The sequence below is a fragment of the Pleuronectes platessa genome, chromosome 21 (genome assembly GCF_947347685.1).
Source record: "Pleuronectes platessa chromosome 21, fPlePla1.1, whole genome shotgun sequence".
Classification (NCBI taxonomy): Eukaryota; Metazoa; Chordata; class Actinopteri; order Pleuronectiformes; family Pleuronectidae; genus Pleuronectes; species Pleuronectes platessa.
The window spans coordinates 20699903-20722597 of NC_070646.1; the positions used below are offsets into that span (position 1 = coordinate 20699903).

The 22695-nt window shown below is 40.7% G+C and overlaps 1 protein-coding gene across 1 annotated transcript; it reads left to right on the top strand.

Annotated features, from left to right (window-relative positions):
- The first annotated feature begins 557 nt into the window (after nt 1-557).
- On the top strand, nt 558-22148 carry LOC128427331 (ras-related C3 botulinum toxin substrate 3). The gene is made up of 6 exons (XM_053414418.1): nt 558-724; nt 8601-8672; nt 17994-18111; nt 18227-18289; nt 18868-19027; nt 20122-22148. Exons 1-6 carry the CDS (start codon nt 690-692, stop codon nt 20250-20252), a joined length of 579 nt encoding a protein of 192 aa, XP_053270393.1. The 5' UTR covers nt 558-689; the 3' UTR covers nt 20253-22148.
- Nucleotides 22149-22695: the final 547 nt, after the last annotated feature.

Genomic DNA, 22695 nt, shown 5'->3' on the forward strand with positions numbered 1-22695 from the left:
GAACCTTCCCAGGAGTGGCCGGGCTACCAAAAATCTTGAAGAAGAATGTTTGGCCATCAGTTAGTGACCTCAAGCTCAAGCGCAGTTTGGTTATGCAGCAGGACAATGATCCGAAACACACCAGAATGTCCACCTCTGAATGGCTAAAAAAACAACAAAATTAAGGTTTTGGAGTGGCCTAGTCAAAGTCCGGACTTAAATCCGATTGAGATGCTGTGGCATGACCTTAAACAAGGTTTGACTTTGTATCTCTTATATGAGTGGTTTTATTGTAGTGATTCTTAAAATGCCCTCCACTTTTCACTCCTGGCCGAAACAGACTATCGTCGATTCTTAACGAAATGCATTTTGTCTCTGTTATTTATTATATTAGCTACATCACTTATCTTTTTTAACAACCGATAGCCAGTGCAAAGTTAAAAGAACAGGAGCAATATAGCCAAGCGAAGGCGGAAGTAAAAGAGGGGAATCTTCTTATTTACAACGATCCTTCTACTCTGTTGTCTGTCCCTTTAAATACACTCGGTACTTTCCGCACTCGCTCGGCGCTACTCGAAATCGTCTCTTTTCACTGCAGCTCCATCGCCGAGCGAACTAGCCCGCTGCCCTCATCCAACATCTCAGCGCTGACTGTCGTATCCATCAAAGCACCATCTGCGGCTCCCTGGAAGCTTTGAGCTCGTGCAGAAATGCAGGCTATCAAATGTGTGGTGGTCGGCGACGGGTAAGAGTTCAAAACACTAAGTATCATCACGTTCTCTCGTGTGTGATTCAGTAATGGGTTTACGGATGAATGGATGATGGGAGGATGCTTTGTAGAAAAAGGAGCGTGGGCTCACCGATGTGTCGGTTGACCCGATTTTCTGTTATTCTTCTTATATTCGATAGATCTGTAGTAACATTAGATTCGTTCACATCGTGCTTTCTGGGATGCTATGGAGGGGAACACCTCGCACTGCTGGCAGGCCACCGAAGGCAGGCTGAAGTGCTGATGCACGCTAAGGAGTCTGTGGCCCTGTCAGTCGCAAACAGGCCCCGTTGCCCTAGTTCTGCCCACACTGTACGGCAGCTACAGCAGGATCCTTTTTACTGCTGTATTAAGATCTTTACATTGTTGCTGGTTGTAGATAAAGACCAGGAAAATTGTGCTCATACAATTTTGACAAAGTTAGGAAAACAACTCAGATATAAGTCATTATTCTGTGCTGGAAATCAAAATGCTGAAACAACAAATCTGACTTAAATAGAAATGCTGCTTTTTTCAGATTTTTCTCTGAATTCTGGGATTTATCTCAGAACACAGAGACATTTTTTGGCAGCATGCAGATTGTACTGTATAACACTAATATGCAAATTAGATAGTTAGTAATTCTCCATGGACAGAGCAACACATTGAGTTTAGTTTATTGGTCATGTGAAGTAGCCCACTGCTTAGCTGGGAGTTGTGCACTTTCACTGTCACAAAGGTCTCCTGCTATTTAAAATCCGAGATGAATCATCACAAATAATTTGGTCAGCTTTCACGGGCCTCGTATACCCTGTGTGCTTGTTTCAGCGTTGTTTGTCTGCCAGAAATGCCAAAGTAGGCTTTTTATTTGATACACAGTTGGAAAGATGCATGTGTTTACTTGGCAGGGAAGGTCCAAAGGTGTGGTCAGACTGAAAGTGAGATGTTTTCTTTTGTATTATATTTTCAAATTTGTGCTTTTTTAAAGTCTAAATTCTTAAGTTATAGTTTTGATTCACTACAAACAGTAATTTGTAATGTAGCTAGCTTGTAAAGTGTGTGTGTGTTGTCTATGGTACCAACATTATTATCTGTTAGTACCATCTGCAGCCTGCAAGGATATAAGTTACGCCCACTATAAGGAACACCTGATAAAAGACACACCTATGTGATAGATAACATTGGTCAGTTTATATCAAGTGTTAACGCAATTGCTATTTAACATCTCTGCCACATTGAAAAGACTGAACTGTAAACACATGCAAGTAAACAATGGCGGTTCTTTTTCGGAATACAGAGCTCTTTAGCATTTAAATTTCTCAATTTGTTTCAATGGCTTATGATCTACAGGCTGGACTTACATTATGTAATATGTTGATAGTTAGATATAATCACTGAGTTGTAGAAATTCCTGTTTGTCTAATCTTGATTTGATTTATGTCTTGGTTAATGCATCTCTACTGGATATGTTATAATTTGATGTACATTAACCTTTTTTACGGTTTGAAAATCCCTTGAGTAGTGTATGGCCCAACCAGTGTAGCATTACTAGTGCTCCAGGTCAGAACCATAGTAAATAATTAGATATTAGAGCTTAAAAAGCCGTAGGTTTAGGTGCGTGTCTGTTTGACACACATACACTTGGGTGATTGACAGGCAGCTTTTGAGACTATAGAGAGAATTTCACTGGAGGTAAACTGGAGCTTATTTACATTGTGTTCACTCAACTACTCATTTTCTGTCATAATTAGTCGCTGGAGATGGTTTTTACACCGACACAGTTTTTTTTAATTAGTTTTGAATTCTTCAGTAACAGCAGACACAGAGGACCTGATATCTGATTTCTTTGGTGAGTAAACTGTTGTTTTCTTAACGTTTTACAGTCTATGTGTTCAGACCAGAGAAAGGGAAACTGTTAGCATTCTAGGGCTGCTAACATGTGTTAACCAGGTGTTAGAATTAAGCTCGATTAAAAGTTAAATTTAAACAACATTAAGATGATGACATTTGTTTCTGCCACATGTGACTCAGTTTAAATGATGTGAGCTACATACATGTGAGTTGTTAAAAGTCCATGGGGATGTGGAGATAGTTCAGTTTAACAGCATGTACTCCTTAAATGTTGTTAAACTGTAGCATTCAATTTATGTGTTTTGTTGTAATTATTTATGTCTACAGTTAATCAGGTAAAAAGTGGTGTGTAAGTCTATCTAGTTATGTAGTGAAGCTGACAGATTATACTGACTGTGTAGGTAAGTAAGTTAACTACAGTACATTACATTCAGTTTTATGATTTGGGCTATGGATGTTGGATTTCTTTGTGTCAGGCTCTTAATTTCTACTTTAATGTGATTTTATGTGATAATGTCTGATTGTTACCAACTAATACATTCATTCTTTTTCTATTTCTCTATGCTGACGTGCTTATGTATGTTTGTTTTTTTAAATCAGCCATGAATCTACCAGAGGCAGAAGGACTGAAGCTTTAGTTGATGACGATGACGTGAAACAACTGGACCTCATCCAACGATCACGAAGACTGGTGACAAAAGAAGGAAGACCTCATGTATGGAGCAAATAAATGTGACGTCTTTAACAAATGTTTACTGCTGATAACACTTTAAAACTATGTATTAGATATACAAATCTACATATTTAAGCTCGGATATAAAAAATTTCGAAGTCACAGTTCATGTGACTGGACAGTTTGTGTAGTACCCAAAATGATTAAACTGTACTGAGTACATTTTCCATTGACTAAAGATGAATTGCCTGGTTTTTACCCCAGCCTTTTCCTTATAATACAGCAAAAAGGTAACTTTGGTGAATTAATGTTTTAATTTTCATAAGACTCATAAGGGAAGTATTAACTGATATCTAAACTGTCAATGATTTGACTAAAATCAAAATGTAAAAATCCTGTGATTAATTTCTAATTCCAATAAAATGTTCATCAAAGTGTTCTTGTAAGATTACAATACTGTCCTGTTGCTTGTTTTAACCAGATGTGCTTCTTTGCTCATGAGTAGTAAAACTCAATTTTATAGATATCTCTATTGCAAGTTGAGCTACATTCATTAATTTATAATCCAACAAAAAGTGAAATACAGTTGTGGATCAAGGTATACATGATCTTCACTGTAGGAAGATTGATCTCTAGTGCTTAATATTTAGTGAATGTAATTAGGAATGTTCGAATTGAGAAAGCACAATAGTTAAGTAGTATTTCATATAAATCTAACAGCACTTGATTGAGTTAGTGTTTAGTGCAAGAGCAAAGACCAAAGCCTGGAGGAAAAAGCTGATCTTACATTTAAAATGTTTAACAGACAAAGTGTAAGAAGTTAAATATTATGTTAAACTGAACTATCACCACATCCTCATTGACCTTTATTAACTCACATTAATGAAATTCGCATCATTTAAACTGAGTCCCATGTGAAAGAAACAAATTTTGATATGATAATGTTGATTAAATTTACCTTTTTATCGAGCTTAACTTTAACACCCGATTAACACAGGTTAGCAGCGCTGAGGGAACCGGTTGGCCCAGCCTTGCAAAGCTATCAGCAAACTAGCTATCTTGGTTTGCATCTTAATTCACATTCATTGGGACAGTAACTAGCAAGCAACAGTTTCCCTCCTCTCCGGTACACATAGATACACACGTCAAACAACGTAATGCTAGGCTGCCACTTGGTCAGAACACCACTCATTTGGTTAAAATAGTGCAAATGCAAGCACTAATAGCTGAATATCAGTGAGAAAGATGAAACAAAATGGTCTCTTTCAAATCAAATAGGGAGACACTGGCAGTTTGTCTGCTTTATTATAACAGTGACCGGATGTGAGTATATTCCAAGATAATAATAATATAGCAGAGGCAAAATTCATGTGTTACAGCATTGAAGCGTAGTTAGGGGAGTGGGACATTTTTTACATTTGCTCCCCTCTAGGCGAGCTAAAATGATATATCAGTAAAATGTACACATTCCCATTAATTCAGGATGTTTTCTAGCAATGGAAATTATCATAATGTCTTCAGGACAAAGGGCAGTGAAAATATGACTGTTTTAAAAAAAGTGGTCTTGTGTCCCACTTTACCCCAGCCACTGGGTAAAGTGTTCCACTTACTTTTTCCACTTTAAAACTACCATAACAACACATGTTGTAATAGTTAAAATCCCGACAGCTAGATTGACAACCACTTATATCGAACTAGTAACAGAATCACGGGGATGGTCAATTAAGCACATTTATGATTATTATGATACATGTGATCTCTTGCACACCCTAGCTTACCTGCACATTGTTTCTCTGTCCAATTGGCAGGGACAGGGATATTGTTTTTCTCTGCGTATTCAAATGCCAGTTCACGGCACTTAACTGGAGCAAGGCCATGGAACTGGTCAGCTAGTTGTTTCAAGTGTTTGGCAAGCTCCTCCTCCATTTCATCTGTGAATATTCTCTTTACCTCAGCTACTGCACCCCAGGCTACTGATTTTACTTTCCATTTCTCTATTTTCTTTATGAATCTTTTGAGGGTTGTCTTATCAATATTTCTATCCCTTCCAGCTTTTCTTAAGGACTTCTTTCCTTGCATGACCTCAGTGGCTCCACTTTCAATCTCTGCGAGGGCTGTTTGTCCCCAGGTTGTCTTCCTGGTGTATAGTTTCTTGGCATGATGGCTTTTCTACAATGTTTATGACATTAAAAATAAAACATATATAATGTAATATAAGACTAAACTTAACTTGTGCTTCATCGTGGGGTAAAGTGGGACAGTGTCTCACTTTACCCCACAGCATTTGTCCCACTTTACCCCACAGCCACCGTTTTAGAAAAAACAACATCTCTTAGCAATTCAGGCTAATCTTTAGCTAGCATCAATCACATGGTTTTATATGTTGGAGGTTCACCAACATGTATGATATAAGTTGTTCTACCTGAATCAATTTGTTTTGACACAACAGTTGATTAAGTTCAAAGAAAGAAAATTTACTTTTACATAGGGTTAGGGTTAGGGTTAGGGTTTTTCACATTTTTGTGAAAAAACATACTTTCCAAAGCACCAACACCAACTTCTCCTTCATGTCAAGGGGGGGATGGGAGGGGCTTGAAAACATAATGGTCACATGACCACAAATGTGTTCCGTTGCCTAGATACAGGGGGTGTCTCACATGATCCGATGTCCCACATTACCCCGCTCTCCAATACATGATAATGTCAATAAAAAATGTACAAATATACTAGAGCCGAAATAATATGACAAGTTGCCTGGTCCAATAAGGCAGCAATGATGACGTATGATTGCCAATGCATTGTAATACAAATCTTTTAATATATCTGTGGTAAAATTTCAAGCCATAAAAATGTTGAAGAAGAGAAAACACAGCATATTTGGTCTAAACTGCAAAAGATAAAAATGTTTAAAGAGAATGTTTGGTCACAAAAATTGTCCTCTGGTTTTTTACACTGGTGTTTACACATTAAATATATTCTATAATTTTACTGCTACACATTTTAGTTAAAATGTTCTTTCCAAGTCTAGCCAATTAATTCTTCCAACCGAGTTTATGTCTGTTCTGAAATGACAGATAGCTTAGGAGACTGGTCTGTGGGGGCACCGAGCGGGACCTGAATCAGAATATTATCAACATTTTTTGTCTGAACCCTACCCAGCATGTCTGGTCCTGATGGGTCCAGTCAGGCTCAGGTCGAGTATCCACAGACAATCAGCTGCATGTTTGACTACAGTGCTGTGTTTCCAATTATGCACTGCTCCAGCTCAGATAACTCGGTCTACCTTCCTTTTCTTTCCAATCCCCTGTCTCATCTGTGTTTGACAATATTACTTTGACCTCAAAACTGATATCAAACAAATTTTTTACTTCAATTATGCACCTTTGTCCCGTTAAAGCTTTCACTGAATGTATTTCTGCATTCTATGTATCCTTTTTTGTGGTATTTTTGCCACTGTTGACACTGCAAAATGTAGCAACTTTGTTATGGTTTGAGTCCAGTGCGCTGTCTTTAGATTTTCATTTAATCATTCCTTCTTTAATGTTCTTTTCAGTTTGTCTGATTTCTCTGTGTGCACACGGTACTCTAGTCTGCAGGTATTAGTGAATGAGGCCCATTGTTCTGTAAAGGTGTGTTCCGAATTTCACCTGATATACCATGTGATATTTTGGATTGTTTTTGTCAGTTTATCTTGTTCAGCCCCAAAGAGCACAGATTATTGTTGTTATTCATGCTGTCTTACTGACACTCACACTGACACTTTTTGAATCATGGTGGTTCATGTCACACCTGTGCTTCTTTTACAGAGTAATCAGAATATCTGGTTTGAATAATGTAAACCAGCGCACATCCAAAAGCTTATGAAATTTCTTAGAAGAACTGGATGCTGGACTCAAAGATTTCACCTCTTTACTTGAATAAAATTTGCTTAGTGATTGCATTAGCCAAAATGGCCTCTAGTTTCCATGTAAACTGGCTCCACTTTTCTGTGGCAGCTCCATTTATAGACTTTGCATTGTGATTATGTCAAAGATATAAAAATCAATTTTGAGGTTGTGGGGAATATTTAAATAAATATACCTGCTTTTATAAAATTTCCATTTTACATGGAGTAATAAATTACCTTGGTTGTGTGGTTTGCATCAGTTCCTGCTCTTTTAATAACTTAACATGCAGTACCTGTGGCTACTTATCGTGTGTGTGTGTGTGTGTGTGTGTGTGTGTGTGTGTGTGTGTGTGTGTGTGTGTGTGTGTGTGTGTGTGTGTGTGTGTGTGTGTGTGTGTGTGTGTGTGTGTGTGTGTGTGTGTGTGTGTGTGTGTGTGTGTGTGTGTGTGTGTGTGTGTGTGTACACACATACTGGTCTTATAAAATCTAGAATTTTTTTTAAAAGCTAAGAATTATTCTTTGGGAAAGTGTTGAAAAAAGGCCTATCTCGCAACGTTAAACAAAATCCTGGATATGCTCCCTTATATGATCCGCACCAAAATGTTGTGGGTTCTTCCCTGATCAATACCACATCCTTCCACCAAGTTTCAAGGAAATGCGTATAGTTGTTTTTGTATAATAATGCTTACAAACAAACATACGAACCAACCAACAAACAAACAGGCAGAGATGAAAACATGACCTCCATGTTGGAGATAACAATATTGAGTTGGATTGTGGGAGTATATAGTGTATAGTGTAAGTGTATATTTGTGATCACAATCATTATATAGTCTCGAAATAATCACCTGTCTCTATTGAGGGTGAGTGAATGCTAAATGACTAGGATAATCCTTTTCACATAATGGTCTATATAAATAAATAATAATAAATACATGAAGAGATGAATTGAAGCTGTCGGTATCAGTCATTAGATTGGTAAATGGTAAATGGTTTTGTATTTATATAGCGCTTTTCTAGTCTTGATGACCACTCAAAGCGCTTTACAGTACAGTTTTACATTCACCCATTCACAAACACATTCATACAGTGCATCTATTCGCAGCACCTTGTTATTCTATGAGGGGCCATTCAGGGTTCAGCATCTTGCCCAAGGACACTTCGGCATGCAGATGGGTCAGACTCGGGATCGAACTGCCGACCTTCAGGTTGGAGGACGACCACTCTACCCCTTAGCCACTAATGCCACCCTCTTGTTATTTATTAATTCTCTATTTCATTCCCTCAGGCAGTATGAATTTTGGCCAATGTCTGTTTAGCACTCATTGAAAAGGAATAGTAGCACACAATACACTGTCCTGCGTACGCTCTTCCATTAAGTCAATTCAGATGTAATTTTTGTATACACTGCATGATAGTGGAGATGTATTAAAATGCTGAACTCTGTTGTCCCTCCTCCTCAGGGCTGTTGGTAAGACCTGTCTGCTGATTAGCTACACCACCAATGCCTTCCCTGGTGAATACATTCCTACTGTGTGAGTAAACCTACACTGCACATGTTCTCGAAATTATTTGATGTAAGCAAGGGTTTTATAGGACCATACCGTAATTAAAGTCTGTGACAATATTTTGTATAATAATAATAATTAAAATATTTCACCTGTCAGTGAGACTTTGCCACACTGGTATACTATACCAGCAGTAAAACGCCTGAGACTTTAGTAATACTGCAAATCAATAAGATTTCAGAAAGAAATTAAACTTGCAGGATTGAATGAAAACAGACCTGTCAAGTAGGGTTAGAATTACACAGTGTCTTTCCGGAGCCCTACTTTCCAATGCGCCCCAGTCCATATCATATGCAAGAACAACACACCACTTGAATAAAAACTGCTGAGCATTATTCATTATCATTTCTAACTACAATGACATAATACAGCTGCAGCATCAGCTTGCAGCATCCTCTCCATCCCTGTGTCCCTTTCAGAGTAGCATGTGTCCTTTTCAGGGGAGCCAAGCTTCCCTTAGCTCCCCTGTAATTCCAACCCTGCCATCCGGTTGTTTGATCAACATTTGTTTAGGAAGTTAATTCATGATTGTTGTGATGGAAATCTGAAAACACAGGAGGCTGGATCACCAAATTTGTCTTTGTGTATTTTAAGGGCTTTATGCAGAAAGGAACAACACAGAGAGTCACAGGGATCTCAGAGTGAGAAAGGAATCAAAAAATATGTTTTCTTTGTAGAAAAAGCAGATATAAATTCAATTCTTTCAAGAGTAAATAAGTAATAAAATGGTCATGAAGGTTTCATATAATAAAAGTTCTTTAAACAAAAAACTACACACTGAGCTGTGTTTTCAAAGAGGATCAGGCCTATAACTCCTACCTATAAAGTGGCAGCCAGGTATTTAAATATCATATATGATAAATTGTGGAAACAAAAACACTGCTTCTTTCTTCAGTGAAACATCCAGATTAGTTAAAAAAAAAAGAAGGTGTATTTGAGACAGCATTGGTACTGTCATCTTTAACATTGAACAACACACACAACAGCATAACTAGTGGCCTTGGTCAACTGAACAGACATTCAAATCTGTCATGTAAAGTGCAAAAGCTTAAAGTGCAAACAAACATCTAAATGAAAACAGGAAGATCTCTGCTACTTTAACTGAATTGTGCCTAATCATCTTTGACTTTCAGCCAATTGCTGAGACGGACAAGCATGTTCACATTTTCTGGAGCCAATGCTGCTCTCCTCTTATGGACAATTTGACCTGAGAGTGAGAACAGCCGCTCCCAGGGCACTGTGGTAGCTGGGGTTGACAGGTGTTTCTTTGCTATTCCTGCAAGCTTCTCATGTATGCGCTCCCTTCCTGACCACCAATTTAATGTACAGTCCCCCATCTGCAATTTTGGCTCCGCTCTGTAACGGTCCAGAGCTTTGTCAATGGACTCCTCCTCTTCTTCCTCTAAATCTGTATCAGAGGAGGCCAACAAGAAGGAAGAGATCCTCTGCTTTTCTGGATCCTATGTCCCTCTTCTCACAGATGCAGAATGCATCCCACCTTGTCCTTTAGCATCAGGTTGCGCAGTAAAGCCCACTTCCTCTTTCGGGAGGCACTTCAAGTCCTTAAACCTGGGGTCACACAGTGTTGCACTCTTGAATTTCACCACGTGCATGGCTGCCCACTGCTCTGTGTGTCCTGCTGTGTTTACCAGATGGGTAAAAAGCAGAGGACAAATTCCCCCATTTGCATGTAGTGTGTCTGTGCATGTGTGTGGGATTAATAAATGTATCTTCTTTCTAGGATATGTAATCAGGAAAATCTCTTTTTGGGCGCCATGCCTAAATACATTGTTCTGGGGGTGGTACACCATGAAGCCTTCCCTAAACCCCCAGCTCAAATTCCACTCTCTCCATATGGTGTGACATGTTTTTCTTGGGTTTTAATAACCAAAAGGCAGGGTGCTAATGTCGACAAAGAGACGTATTTGTCGTACATCACCCTATACATTTTGACGAATGCAGTTTTTTTTAACATAAACCCCCTTTTATTACTCTTGATGTTATGCTGAGGGGTCTCGATGAAGGTCTTCTTCGGGACCCTGAAGATAGCCCGTCACCATCTCGAGGAGTCTGTCAGCCTTAACCTTTTCACAACACTCCAGAGTCTGAGTGATGCTCTTGGCCCGCAGCTGAACTTTTTTCGTTTTGTAACCGTAACTCTTGGCGCTCACAATTTCCTTGATAACATCACCCGCCAGCTCATCCGTCAGATCCGTAATGACTTAATTCTAGAAGAGTCTCACCCTCTTTCAACACATATATCTTATTGTCTGTATCGGTATAGAGGGCGTTTTCTTGCATCCGTTCCAAAAAACAGTAGAGTTTTAGACGAGCGTAAACCAGGATTGACAGCTTCTGGTGACTACAAACAGCCATCATAGAGCCCCTCACTCTGGGCTCTGCATGACGATAGTCAGGGACCCAATCTAGGCTCAAATCCTGACTAACCCTTTTGCAGGAGGATGCAATTATGAAAGTAGATCCAGGCGAACAGCCCGCTGGCTTCTACTCCACGTATTTCCTCGTGCCGAAAAAAGATGGCGGAATACGTCCTATCTTGAACATGAGGCAATTAAACGCCTTCATAAAGGTACTTCCTTCCAAGATGCTGACCAAGGGTTAGATCTTAGAATCTATCGAAACAGGGGAATGATTCACCTCGATCGATCTGGAAGATGCGCACTTCCATGTGCCAATCTGTCCAAACCACAGACTCCCTTTCTTTGGTTTTCATCCAGGGGCATGCCTATTAGTTCAAGGTCCTGCCATTTAGCCTTTCCCTCTCACCACAGGTGTTCACCAGAGTGGTTGGGGCTTCCTTGTCTCCTCTCCAGATGCAGGAAAGAAAATCCTTCCCTACCTGGACAACTGGCTGATTTGTGCTCCGTCTCTTGCCCAAGTTGTAGAGCAGTGTTTCTCATCGTTTTTTCAGTGATGTACCCCCTTTGAGATATTTTTTCAGTCGAGTACCCCCGTCATTGATGCGGCTGTGTCTGTGCAGATGCTGCAGCAGGATTTCCAGCTCATGCCGTTTTCACAGAATAAGATGCTGACAACATCAAAAAAGTCCTCTCCTGTTGTTTTCCCCTCCAAAGTTTTGCAGAATAATATGTATATAAGTATCAATGTATCTCACAAAGGCAACAAGTCGTGCATTTCCGCTGACATCTGTGGATTCATCCAGCTGGAGTGAAAAAGGGTCGCTTAGTTTTCCCACAACTTGCTCGACAATGTCTGTTCCCATTTAATCTACTCTGCGACACACAGAGTCATTTGACAAAGGCACATCCTTTAATTTCTCCGCTGCATTTGTGTCAAGCATTGCCAGCACAACAGCGGCTGGAAGGAGCAGGTCTTCGGCTATAGTGAATGGTTTCTTGGCTTTAGCTATGAGCAAAGACACCTCATAAGAGGCCTCCAGGGCTTTGGCTGATGTCGTGGAGGTTTTCCGCATCGTGTCTTGAGATGGTCTGAATTCAGAAGGTTTCCTCTTAAAAATCTCAGGTGGCTTACCACCATGACTTGCATGTTTTGTCCGGAGATGCCACTGAAGATGTGTTGGCTTGATGGAACTGCTGGCTAATCTCTCCCTACAGAAAAATCACTGCCGCCTTGGGTGGGTGGCAACTCGTGGAAGTATATCCAATTAAAACGTATTCTTCTGAATACTGACGGAATTTTGCCGGCTCTGGTTTCGCCTTCTTTGGCACTTGTCCCTCTGTGTTTTCAGCGGCATTGATGCTACGCTTCAACCATGACTCCATTTTTTGGGTTTTCAAGGCGGCAGTGATGACAGGTGGCGTGTGCTAGGTAGGGTCAAACCATCCTAGTATTGGGGAGACTCTGGGTATTTAAATTGAATAGCCTACTGAATATAAAATTCAGTTAATGAACTTACACTTATATTTTATTGAATATTCATTAAATAACAATTTTTAAAGGATTTTTGAATGGATGCTAATTTTAATTTATCTTTTTTTAAATCTCACATACCCTGTACCTTCACGTACCCCCAGGGGTACGCATACCCCCGTTTCAGAACCACTGCTGTAGAGGATACCCAAAGGGTAATCTCACATGTACGGTCCTTTGGTTTCAAGGTGAATGTGATGAAAAGCAACATCCAGCCAAGGCAGCACGTGACTTCTGTGGGACTTTCAATCATCAATCAAATTTTATTTGAATAGCCCATGTTCACAAATAACAATTTGTCTTATCGGGCTCTAACAAGGTGTGACATCCTCTGCCCTTAAACCTCAACAAGAGTAAGGAAAAACTACTAAAAAACCCTTTTAACAGGGTATGTAGAAACCTCAGAGAGAGCCACATGTGAGGGATCCCTCTCCCAGGAAGGACAAAAGTGCAATGGATATCAAGTGTAAAGGACAACATCAGCAAGATAAGGGTATTTGCAGCAATGATTAGAATAAACACTTTGTAGCATAACTGAAGGTCAATGAATTGTCAGTAATAGTCGAGTATCTGAGGAGAAATATTATATATCAAGCAGTCTTGTTGTAATCATAGTCCATGGTCAGCAGCCACCACGATCATGATCCACCATCAAGATCAGATGCCACTATATTGACTCATCAGATGGCAACACGATACAGGATCCGCCATTATTATCACGATCAGCCAGCACGATACAGAAACCGCCATACAGGATTCACCATTACAATCACGATCTCTGATACGCGATCCACTATCATAATCCACGATCTGGCCGCAGCCGCGGCCCTGGATCTGCGGATGATAAGGCAAAGGGACTCTGTGGAAGATGTCAAGTCTGTAACGTGTATTGATGAGATATTCATTTCTTTGACGTGATAAGGATGGAGAAGAGTATGGAGAAGCTAGACATTCTAGACCTATAGCAGCATAACTAAGTGCAAGTCTAAGACGGCTCTAACGTACAGATGGTGTATGCCTCCCGAACTTAAAGTGGGAGATGATTCCACAGGAGAGGGACTTCATAGCTGAAAGCTCTGGCTCCTACTCTACTTTTAGAGACTTTAGGGAGGACAAGTAAGCCTGAATTCCGGGAGCCCATTGCTCTAGTGGGTTGATAAGGTACTATCAGCTCTTTGAGGTATAATGGTGCCATATTATTAAGGGCCTTGAAGGTGAGGAGGAGAATTTTAACTTCTATTCTAGATCTAACAGGAAGCCAGTGAAGAGGAGCTAATATAGGAGAAATGTGGTCTACTTTTCTTCGTTCCTGTCATGATACTTGCTGCAGCATTTTGGATAAACTGCAGAGTCTTTAACGACTTACTGCTGGAGCCTGATAATAAGGAATTCAAATAATCATGTCTGGATATTACAAAGGCGTTAACACTATCGCTGAGGCCTGTTCTGGACAGAACCTACCATTACATTCCACCAGGAGCGTGGCCACTTCTTGGGCTGCTTTGAGGGGGTCCCTCTTTCAGAGATCTGTGCAGCAGCAACATGGAGCACTCCCTGTACGTTCTCTAGGTACATGGCATCCCCCACACCATTGGCCTCTGCGGTGCTGCTCTAAACTGCTGGGCGAGGATGTGAGATGGTGGAGTCCTCTGTTCCTCCCGACCTTGATGGTACTAGTTATCCAAGGTAAAGACCGTGGTGACGGTCATTCTTCGGTCTCATTGATTATATCGGCCTCCCATTCTGTACGTTTTTTTGTTGTTGTAAATAATCAGATATATTCTTACCCGGCTTAGCGGCCTCGTTCGCTGCGTCTTCCGCTTGGATTTCGGCTGCCGGTGCTGGATGTTTCAGTCGGCAGGGGCTCTTCAGCTGAAACGTTTGTCGGTACTTCAACCCGGGTCTTGGCGGTTGAAAGTGAACTTCTGGAGACGACATCCACTGTCACTGTTCTCGGTTCTCTTGCACGGATATCCGCTGGACATTTCGGGCGTCGGTAGATGACCCCCGCCAGACCCTCTTCCCCACCTAACTGATCTATCTCTCTGTGATAGACGACAGGATTACCGAAGCCCAATCTCATCTCCGAGGCCGCTATTAAATCTGTAAGTTATATACTTGCAGTGCAAGCCACACAAATGGTTTTCTTACCTCATTACGGTAAGCGTGCTGCGTCCTTTAGTCATTTCCTGTTTTCCTGCCGCTGGTGGTGGTCGCTCTCTGAACTAGCTCCTCTGCTAAACACGTGCACCCAGGAGCCCAGGGCGGCTGGATGACGGTCCGGAGTGGGGCATATTGCTACCCTTAAAAAGCCCACGATTAAAGACCCACCAGCTCTTGTTTCAAATAGAAATAGAATGAAACATACTCACGGGGGGAGTAGAAGGTTTTGCATTTGAAGTTGGAAGCCAGCCAACTGCAGCAGAGAGTCCAGTATTAAACCAAACAGCTACGTCTCCGTGAAGCACAGAACGGAAGATGAGGAGAAGTCTCTGTTCTTACCAACTAGTAGCTGGAGTTCGTCCAGCTTGTTGCACAGTGAACGCACTTTGGAGAGGAATATTCCTGGTAGCGTTGTGCGAAGCCCCCCAGCCGGCGGAGACGCACCAGTTAACCGGCACGTTTACCTCTCCTCCGTCGCTTCACTGTGTGTACGAATGTGAGGGCACCTTTGAACAGAATATCCCAAATTTCGACAGATGAGTGAATGAAAGTCAGAAATAAATTCTCAGGAGTTATGACCCGGATGTTCATTTCTCTGGTGAAACAGCTCCCGGTTCTTAGGCAAAACACTCAATTAACTAACAAAACAAGACAAAATCTTACTCTTACCACTCTCTGTTGCTCTCCTGTCTGCCATCAGTAGTTGAAAACCATCCAGGGAGACCGGAGTGCGTTCGTTCAGCCAAGTCTCTGTGAAGCACCGGATGCTACATTACCGGTACTCCCTCTGCAGCCTGATTTGCTACGCTAGCTCTCCCATCTTATTGGAGAGAGATCTCACGTTCCCCATTCTCTTGGAAGGAATACATGTTTTTTTTACCGTCATTTCTTCGCCCGGTGCTTGGTTCCAGCTTAGCATCCCCTCCTCCTTCTTCTTATCTCCATGGGAATCGCCTGTCTTTCTTTAGGGAATATACTTGTGTTTCACAGTGCTAACAGCTGTTCCCAAGTGTGAATAATGAAGCCATGGCTGAAGGATCTCCTATAGTCCATAAAAATAGTACACAGAAAAGAGGTCGGAGCTGCTGTAACTAGCTGACACTCGCAAGAATATCTGCCCTTTATACTTAACTTAATGCAACTCTTTAAATACTTTAATTATAAAAATATAAACTATCACATCTTCAACCTTCACCTTCTCATCGACCTAGGGATTAGGAGACCGGACATTGCCACGTGGCAGCTGCTGATTGGTCAAGGGAGCAGGGGACATGGGTTCTAAAGTTCAACCTGTCACTTTGACTAAGAGTGTCCAGACTTCTCATTGGTTCGGGCGGAACTTATCATGGACCAGATATTGGGCATGGTAGATGCTCAATGGAAGGTGCAGGGATTAGGACACAGTGGGACTCGGGTGCACGGTTTGATGACGTGGCAGCTGCTAATTGGTCGAAGGGGTGGAGGTGTGGCTTAAAAAAAACTCCATCTTTTGACACACAATGGGCCTCTATTCTCTCTGCTGTTGAAATAAATAAAAGGATTCTCAGCTGTTTCTGAGTTTTTTGTGCTTGATGGGGAATTAGTGTCCACTGACGACAGGAGATGGTAGATCATATGTTTTACAGGCTTCTTTTTAGAAGCGCTATGGAGTCTAATGTTAATCGTAATGAGTTTACAGAGCTATCTACAAGACATCTCAGTTGAGCTAGGGTTTTTAAAGAATATGTTGGTTATATCAACAGATTGTCAGGATTTAAGAAGTAGATGGACCGAGAAGCTAAGGATTAAGAAAAAGTGTCATCTTTAATGAGGAAAAGTCTTTAACAGAAAAAAAAAACTAAAAGCACAAAGGGGAAAACACTGGAGCCTTACAGAGGAGGTGCAGAGGACGGGAGCTCAGGAGACAAGACAAAACATAAAGCACAGGTGACCAAACACAGGAGATCACGACATTTAGACCGGACATAACAACGATGATCCGACAAGGAGAAAGGGGAGCACAGAGACTTATAGACACACACAGGGAAGGCAGGGGCAATTGGACACAGGTGGAACACACAAGGACAGGTGCTGACAATCACAGACAGGAAGTGAAGAACGAAAACACACGAGGAACTGAAACTCAAACATGCATAAACGCTGGGATGAACAAGAAACACGAGGAGGTACTAATAAACTGAAAACACTTCCTCAAAGAGAGGTGGAAATTAAACACTGGAAAATACCAAAACATGACAGAGATAGTAGAGGGTTAAATATGATTGGAATTATTTCCTTAAATTTAGCTACAGCACTATCAGGTAGACATCTAGAAAAGAAGTTTTTCATTAAGGAATGTAGTCTGCTAACGAGAAGTCAAAGGTTATTAAATTGTGGTCTGATAGAATCGGATTATGTGCAAGTACTATTAGATTTGTCACCATATGATAGTACAAGTTCAAGTGTGTGGTTACAACAATGAGAATGTTAGTGTACACACTGACTGAAACTAATTACGTCTAATACTGAAATGAATGCAACGCTAGGGCTATAATTACTATTGTAAACATGAATATTAAAGGGCCCATATTGTGTAAAATAAATTGTCTGGGCTTTTACAATCCGTAATTACTTGAAGGGGGTCAGTGGGTATCCTCAAAGTTTGAAAACAGTCACTCCGCGGACTTTTTCACTCAGTCCATTCTAAGAAATAAGTTATCGAATCCTCTCGTTTCGTACTTCCTCTCCCGCATGAGTCATTCGGGATTATACTTTTTTTCTCAGCTCGGTACCAGTCCAGCCTCCTAACCCAATACTTCTGAAGGGCTTCTACTAATAATGTGACATTTTGTTTGTTCAAACTGTACAAAAAAGTGTGAAATGCTGTATTTGTGCTGCTGTATAACTTCCACAGCCTTACCATAAATCCCTGCAGGAGAGATGACATTCGGGTTCTTCCTAATATCTATAAGGATCTCCTTGATTTTGGATTATTATCTAAAAAGGAAGACATACACCAGTTAGTAAAATCGGTAGCTACAGGGCCATGATCAAGGTCATCAGAGCCTAAATGACAGAATCATCTGCAAAGAGTCTACACTAATTATTTGGCTCAAACAAAAATAAATTGTTCCATGAACCACTATGTTTGGAAGTGGGACTAAATCAACAATGTGGTTTCCCCATTTTCCTGAACAGAGCTGCCATTTACTCATTGTAATGTCTTTCCTTCAGCTTTGACAACTACTCTGCAAATGTGATGGTTGATGGGAAACCAGTGAATCTTGGTCTCTGGGATACAGCAGGACAGGAGGACTACGATAGGCTAAGACCACTGTCTTACCCACAGACGGTATTCAAACTCTGTCCCCCCACATGCACACACGCACACACGCACACACGCACACACGCACACACACACACACATATTTAGCTCTCAACTAGCCATCTCTCTGGTTCTTTCCCAGGATGTGTTCTTGATATGCTTCTCCCTGGTCAGTCCGGCCTCCTTTGAGAACGTCCGAGCTAAGGTCAGTACGCTGACTGACCAGCCCACCTCCTTTTCCCCTTCAAGCCGAGTCTGACCACAAGGAGGCACATCTATGGCTCCACCTGGTTATTACACTGTTACCTCACTTGTCCAGACCTTGGCTTAGAACGGTCTAAATTTAAAGTCATTCCCCCCAGGGATGTGGCACATAGACATGTTGTTAGATGAGGTCTGAACTAGTGCAAACACTCTGCAGAAGGTGCGTGATGGCCGGCTGTGGTGTAGTCTGCTGAGCATCATGTGATGCTCTCATATGAAATCACACTTTTCTTTGGTCCAGCCTCCTTCTGTAGAGTCTGTATACTAGTCTGTCGGGATACTCTCTGATCATGTGATGTGATGTGACTGGATATATGTGTTTAGACCAATTTATGCCTTCTTGCAGACCGATCCATTTTTTATTTTTACAACTCACTGTTGAATGTAATCTTGGCAAGGCACTCATTGCTCTCCCTCTGTATCCAGCTAACTGTTCTCTTTTTCCTCTCTCATTGACTTTGTCCCTTGTATATGCATATGTACGCTTGTGTGTTTGTGTGTGTACGTGTGGCGCAACAGTGGTACCCTGAGGTGAGACACCATTGCCCCAACACACCCATCATCCTGGTGGGCACAAAGCTAGATTTGCGAGATGACAAAGATACCATTGAGAGGCTGCGAGACAAGAAGCTTTCTCCCATTACTTACCCGCAGGGCCTGGCGATGGCAAGAGAGATTGGTAAGGCTGTGTATGGCACATGGTTAGTGGTTCGATCCAAGTATACCACATCTGCATGCCAAAATGTCCTTGGGCAAGTCACTGAACCCTTAATTGCCCCTCATAGAAAGACTGCTGCCCATAGATGAACTGTATGAATGTGTGTGTGAGTGGCAATAAACTACTGTAAAGCACTTTGAGTGGTCCTTGTGATTAGAAAAGGGCTATATAAATACAGACCATTTATCATATGCACAACTGCATATGTTTTGCATTATGATTTTGACAGGGCAGAGCAGTTGGGTAACTGGTGTATTAAATTACTGACTAGTTGTAAAAGAGACAATGATAGCACAACCAATAGTAATCGTAATGATAATAGTGCTTGCAATATATAATAGGCCAATAGTAATATTAATACCTGCAGGTCTGAAGTCAGGGATACCTGCAGAATGAGGACTGAGAGTTTTTTCTGTGATTTTAAATGAAGGTAAGGTTGGATCTGCATCAAAAATATGCTTTTTAAACATTGCAGCCTTGTTTAAGTTAATGCAGCCTTGTTATTAGGCAGGTAAAATATAGGGAGGAAGTTATCGCAAATCATGTCAAATAGTGTATCAGGAACCCTTATACTGTAAGGCTTTAAGAATTTTTTTTAATTTCAGATAAATATTATCAAAGAAGCAAAGATGCATTTTCATTAACGATCAAGACGAATCTGCTACAGAGACAGGGTTAAACAAACTGGACAGTATATTTTGCCTAAAAGAACAACAATCTGCACTTACATGTTTGATGACATGCTATGTTAAATGTTTTATTAGCTCTGATTGGTTGTAGGTGGATCCAATTGTGTCCGGGGGTATTATGATCTGTGACCGTTGATAACACTCCCTGGAAAAATTAACTGAAAGAGTCCTGACTAATTTGCAAATGCATCAGAATTTTGTAGGGAGAAACCGACAAGGTGTCAGGTCCTGTTGCCCTAGGTGGATGATAAATGTTTGATTGTAGCTGCCTCCTTTCAAATAGTCCTTAGCCATTGCAATCAAAAGGACCACAAGCAGTGTCACTGAGAACTATGTTTCCCATCATATCCTCTCCCTGGTCCTCAGGGGCTGTGAAGTACCTGGAGTGCTCTGCGCTGACCCAGCGAGGCCTGAAGACTGTATTCGATGAGGCCATCCGAGCTGTGCTCTGCCCTCCACCAGTAAAGAAAAGGGGGAAAAGGTGTACCATGTTTTGAGGAGAAAACACTTCTTAATTACTTCTGTAATAACACTACATCACCATGAACAACAACCACTACTTCTCTGAGAGGATGAGAGAGGAAACTAGAGAGAATGAGTGTGTACTGCTGAGATTGCTTTCTTTATATTTATGTTTTAAACAACAATGATAGATTACTAACTGGGCCCCGTGTTCACTCTGTGGTAATTAGTTAGTGGCAATTTGATTAAATGGTAAACATATACTGAAATGGAAAAGGTTTCAAGGTGACATCTGAGGCCTGTCTTATAGAGGGGCCTAGGGTCAAAATCTAGTGTTAATAACATAAATATATAACCAAACTGAAGCCGTTTCCAGACAGGAAGTCGCAACGGGAGATTCTCCGTTCACAACAGTATCAAATCCTCCACAGCATTCAGGTGAGGACTGGCACAGCAGGCAGAGGCAGGATGCAACGTATTAATATCGCTGCAAAGATCACTTGTTTTTGTCCGTGAATTCTATGTGTATTCACGTTTTCATCTGGAGATATTTGTTTTTTCATTTTTCCATCTGTCGCATGTTAGAAGTGGTATCAGCATCCCCATCCCTCATGGTGGATCCTGTGGAAGATCTCCTGCTGTGTTTTCGCATCAGCTCCCCCAGACTTCCTGGGGGCCAGTCGGAGAAAGTCCTCAAAAACTCTTGAGTTCAGTACATGTCTGAAAGCAGTGTAAAAGATGTGGCTGTAAAATGCTATTTACCTGTCAAGTCAAGAAATAATATTCAAGCTCAAATGTTAATAGTGTCAGAGAGAACTAGATTCTCTTTTCTTCTTTTTTTTAACCACATGTCATGTTCTTAATCAACCAACACCATCTTTGGGTCAGTCATTGGATTTGTTTTTTAATTTGAAATGTTTCACTTTTAGCAAGGTGGAACAAATTTATCCAGTCTGTGCTATTTCTTTTAAACACTTCAGTTCTTACATCAGACAAGAAACGGATCTTTGTCAAGTTTCTTTGGATAAATTTACCTAACTGTGACAGACGAGCATGCCGAACATGGGGGCTGTACAACCTTGTTGCCTAAGTTCTTCCTGTGAGGGTGTGGGAGCTTGCACGGGTCTTAATTTATCCCATCGTTTCGAACTTGTCTCTCTTCCTCTGTTTGCTTGTGTTTCTGTATATGTATATATGAATGCTGGTGTTTTTGTGTTTGGACAGGAACGTGTCAGTGAGAAAGTGTTGTTTGACAGTTTGGGATAGATCATAAAACACACACAGTATTGTTTTAAACCACGTTTTAGTGTCCAGTTTTTGGTACTATTTCATATTGTATTGTAGAAATAAACAATACTGTTCAACATATAAAGAAAGAAAAATGGGTATCAATGACATTTTGTGATGTACAGAATAATCCTTAGAAAAAAATATATCTATCTACATGTACCTGATTATTTAGCTCTTAAAGGTAAATTTAAAGGGATTATAGTCGCTCATGTCGAAGTTAGAAATGTTGCTAACAATGTTCGTAAAGGGGCCGGTCTTTGTGGAGTTTGTCATCATGGCAAACCGCACAGATTGCACCTTTATGACTTGCATTTCTGTATGGTTGCAGGCCTGGAGTGTATCTCTCTCCCTCGTGTGGTGAGAAAGAGCACTACAGTCCACTCTGTCATGCTGTCTTTGGTTGGCAGAGCAAACTGTATGGTTGAATCATGTCATGTGGTCCTGCCAACTAAATGTTGAAATGTTGCTGAGAAATGTTGAAAAAAAAATCGTATCTAATATTGCATGGAAATTCACTGGTTATTCGACCGATTGTTATTATTAGGAAAGGTTGTATGTTGAAATGCATTGGCCATGTACGTATGTGACGTAAGACAACTTGTACACTTCTTTTAATTATTTGTCTTATTTTGTATTACTTGTGTTGTGAAATATTTAAAGTTTTTGTAAACTAAATACAAATGTCTCTGTAAATTGGTTGTGCTTTCTGTCATGATTTAATGTCTGCACATAAACAAATAAATATGAAACAGTAACGGAAAGTAGTCCTCCTCTTGGAAACGGGGGAGGCCAGTACCTACAACAGATTAGCTAAAGGTAGTGCAAATTAGCCCAAAGTTAAACTAAAGTTTTACTACAATATCAACCCTCCCAACAAAAGGGAGTAACCCACGGAACCTGGTACACCTGGCACATGCTGGCCTAGTCTGTGGTTTTCGTTTAGATGGTGACTTTTAATCATTCAGTTACACACACTGCAGTAAAATGCTTAAAACAGTGAATAAAGTCTGAAACTGCAGTTTTTCTTAACAATGGTAACTAAATTCGCCTCTCAGTTACACTAACCGAAAAGTCTTCAAATGGTGAATGAATGCTTAAATTGCAGTTTTATATAGTCAAAAAACTGCACACTTTAAACAAAAAAATTTGGTTAAGATGTTTTTTTTTCACTCAGTTAAAACTCTGAAT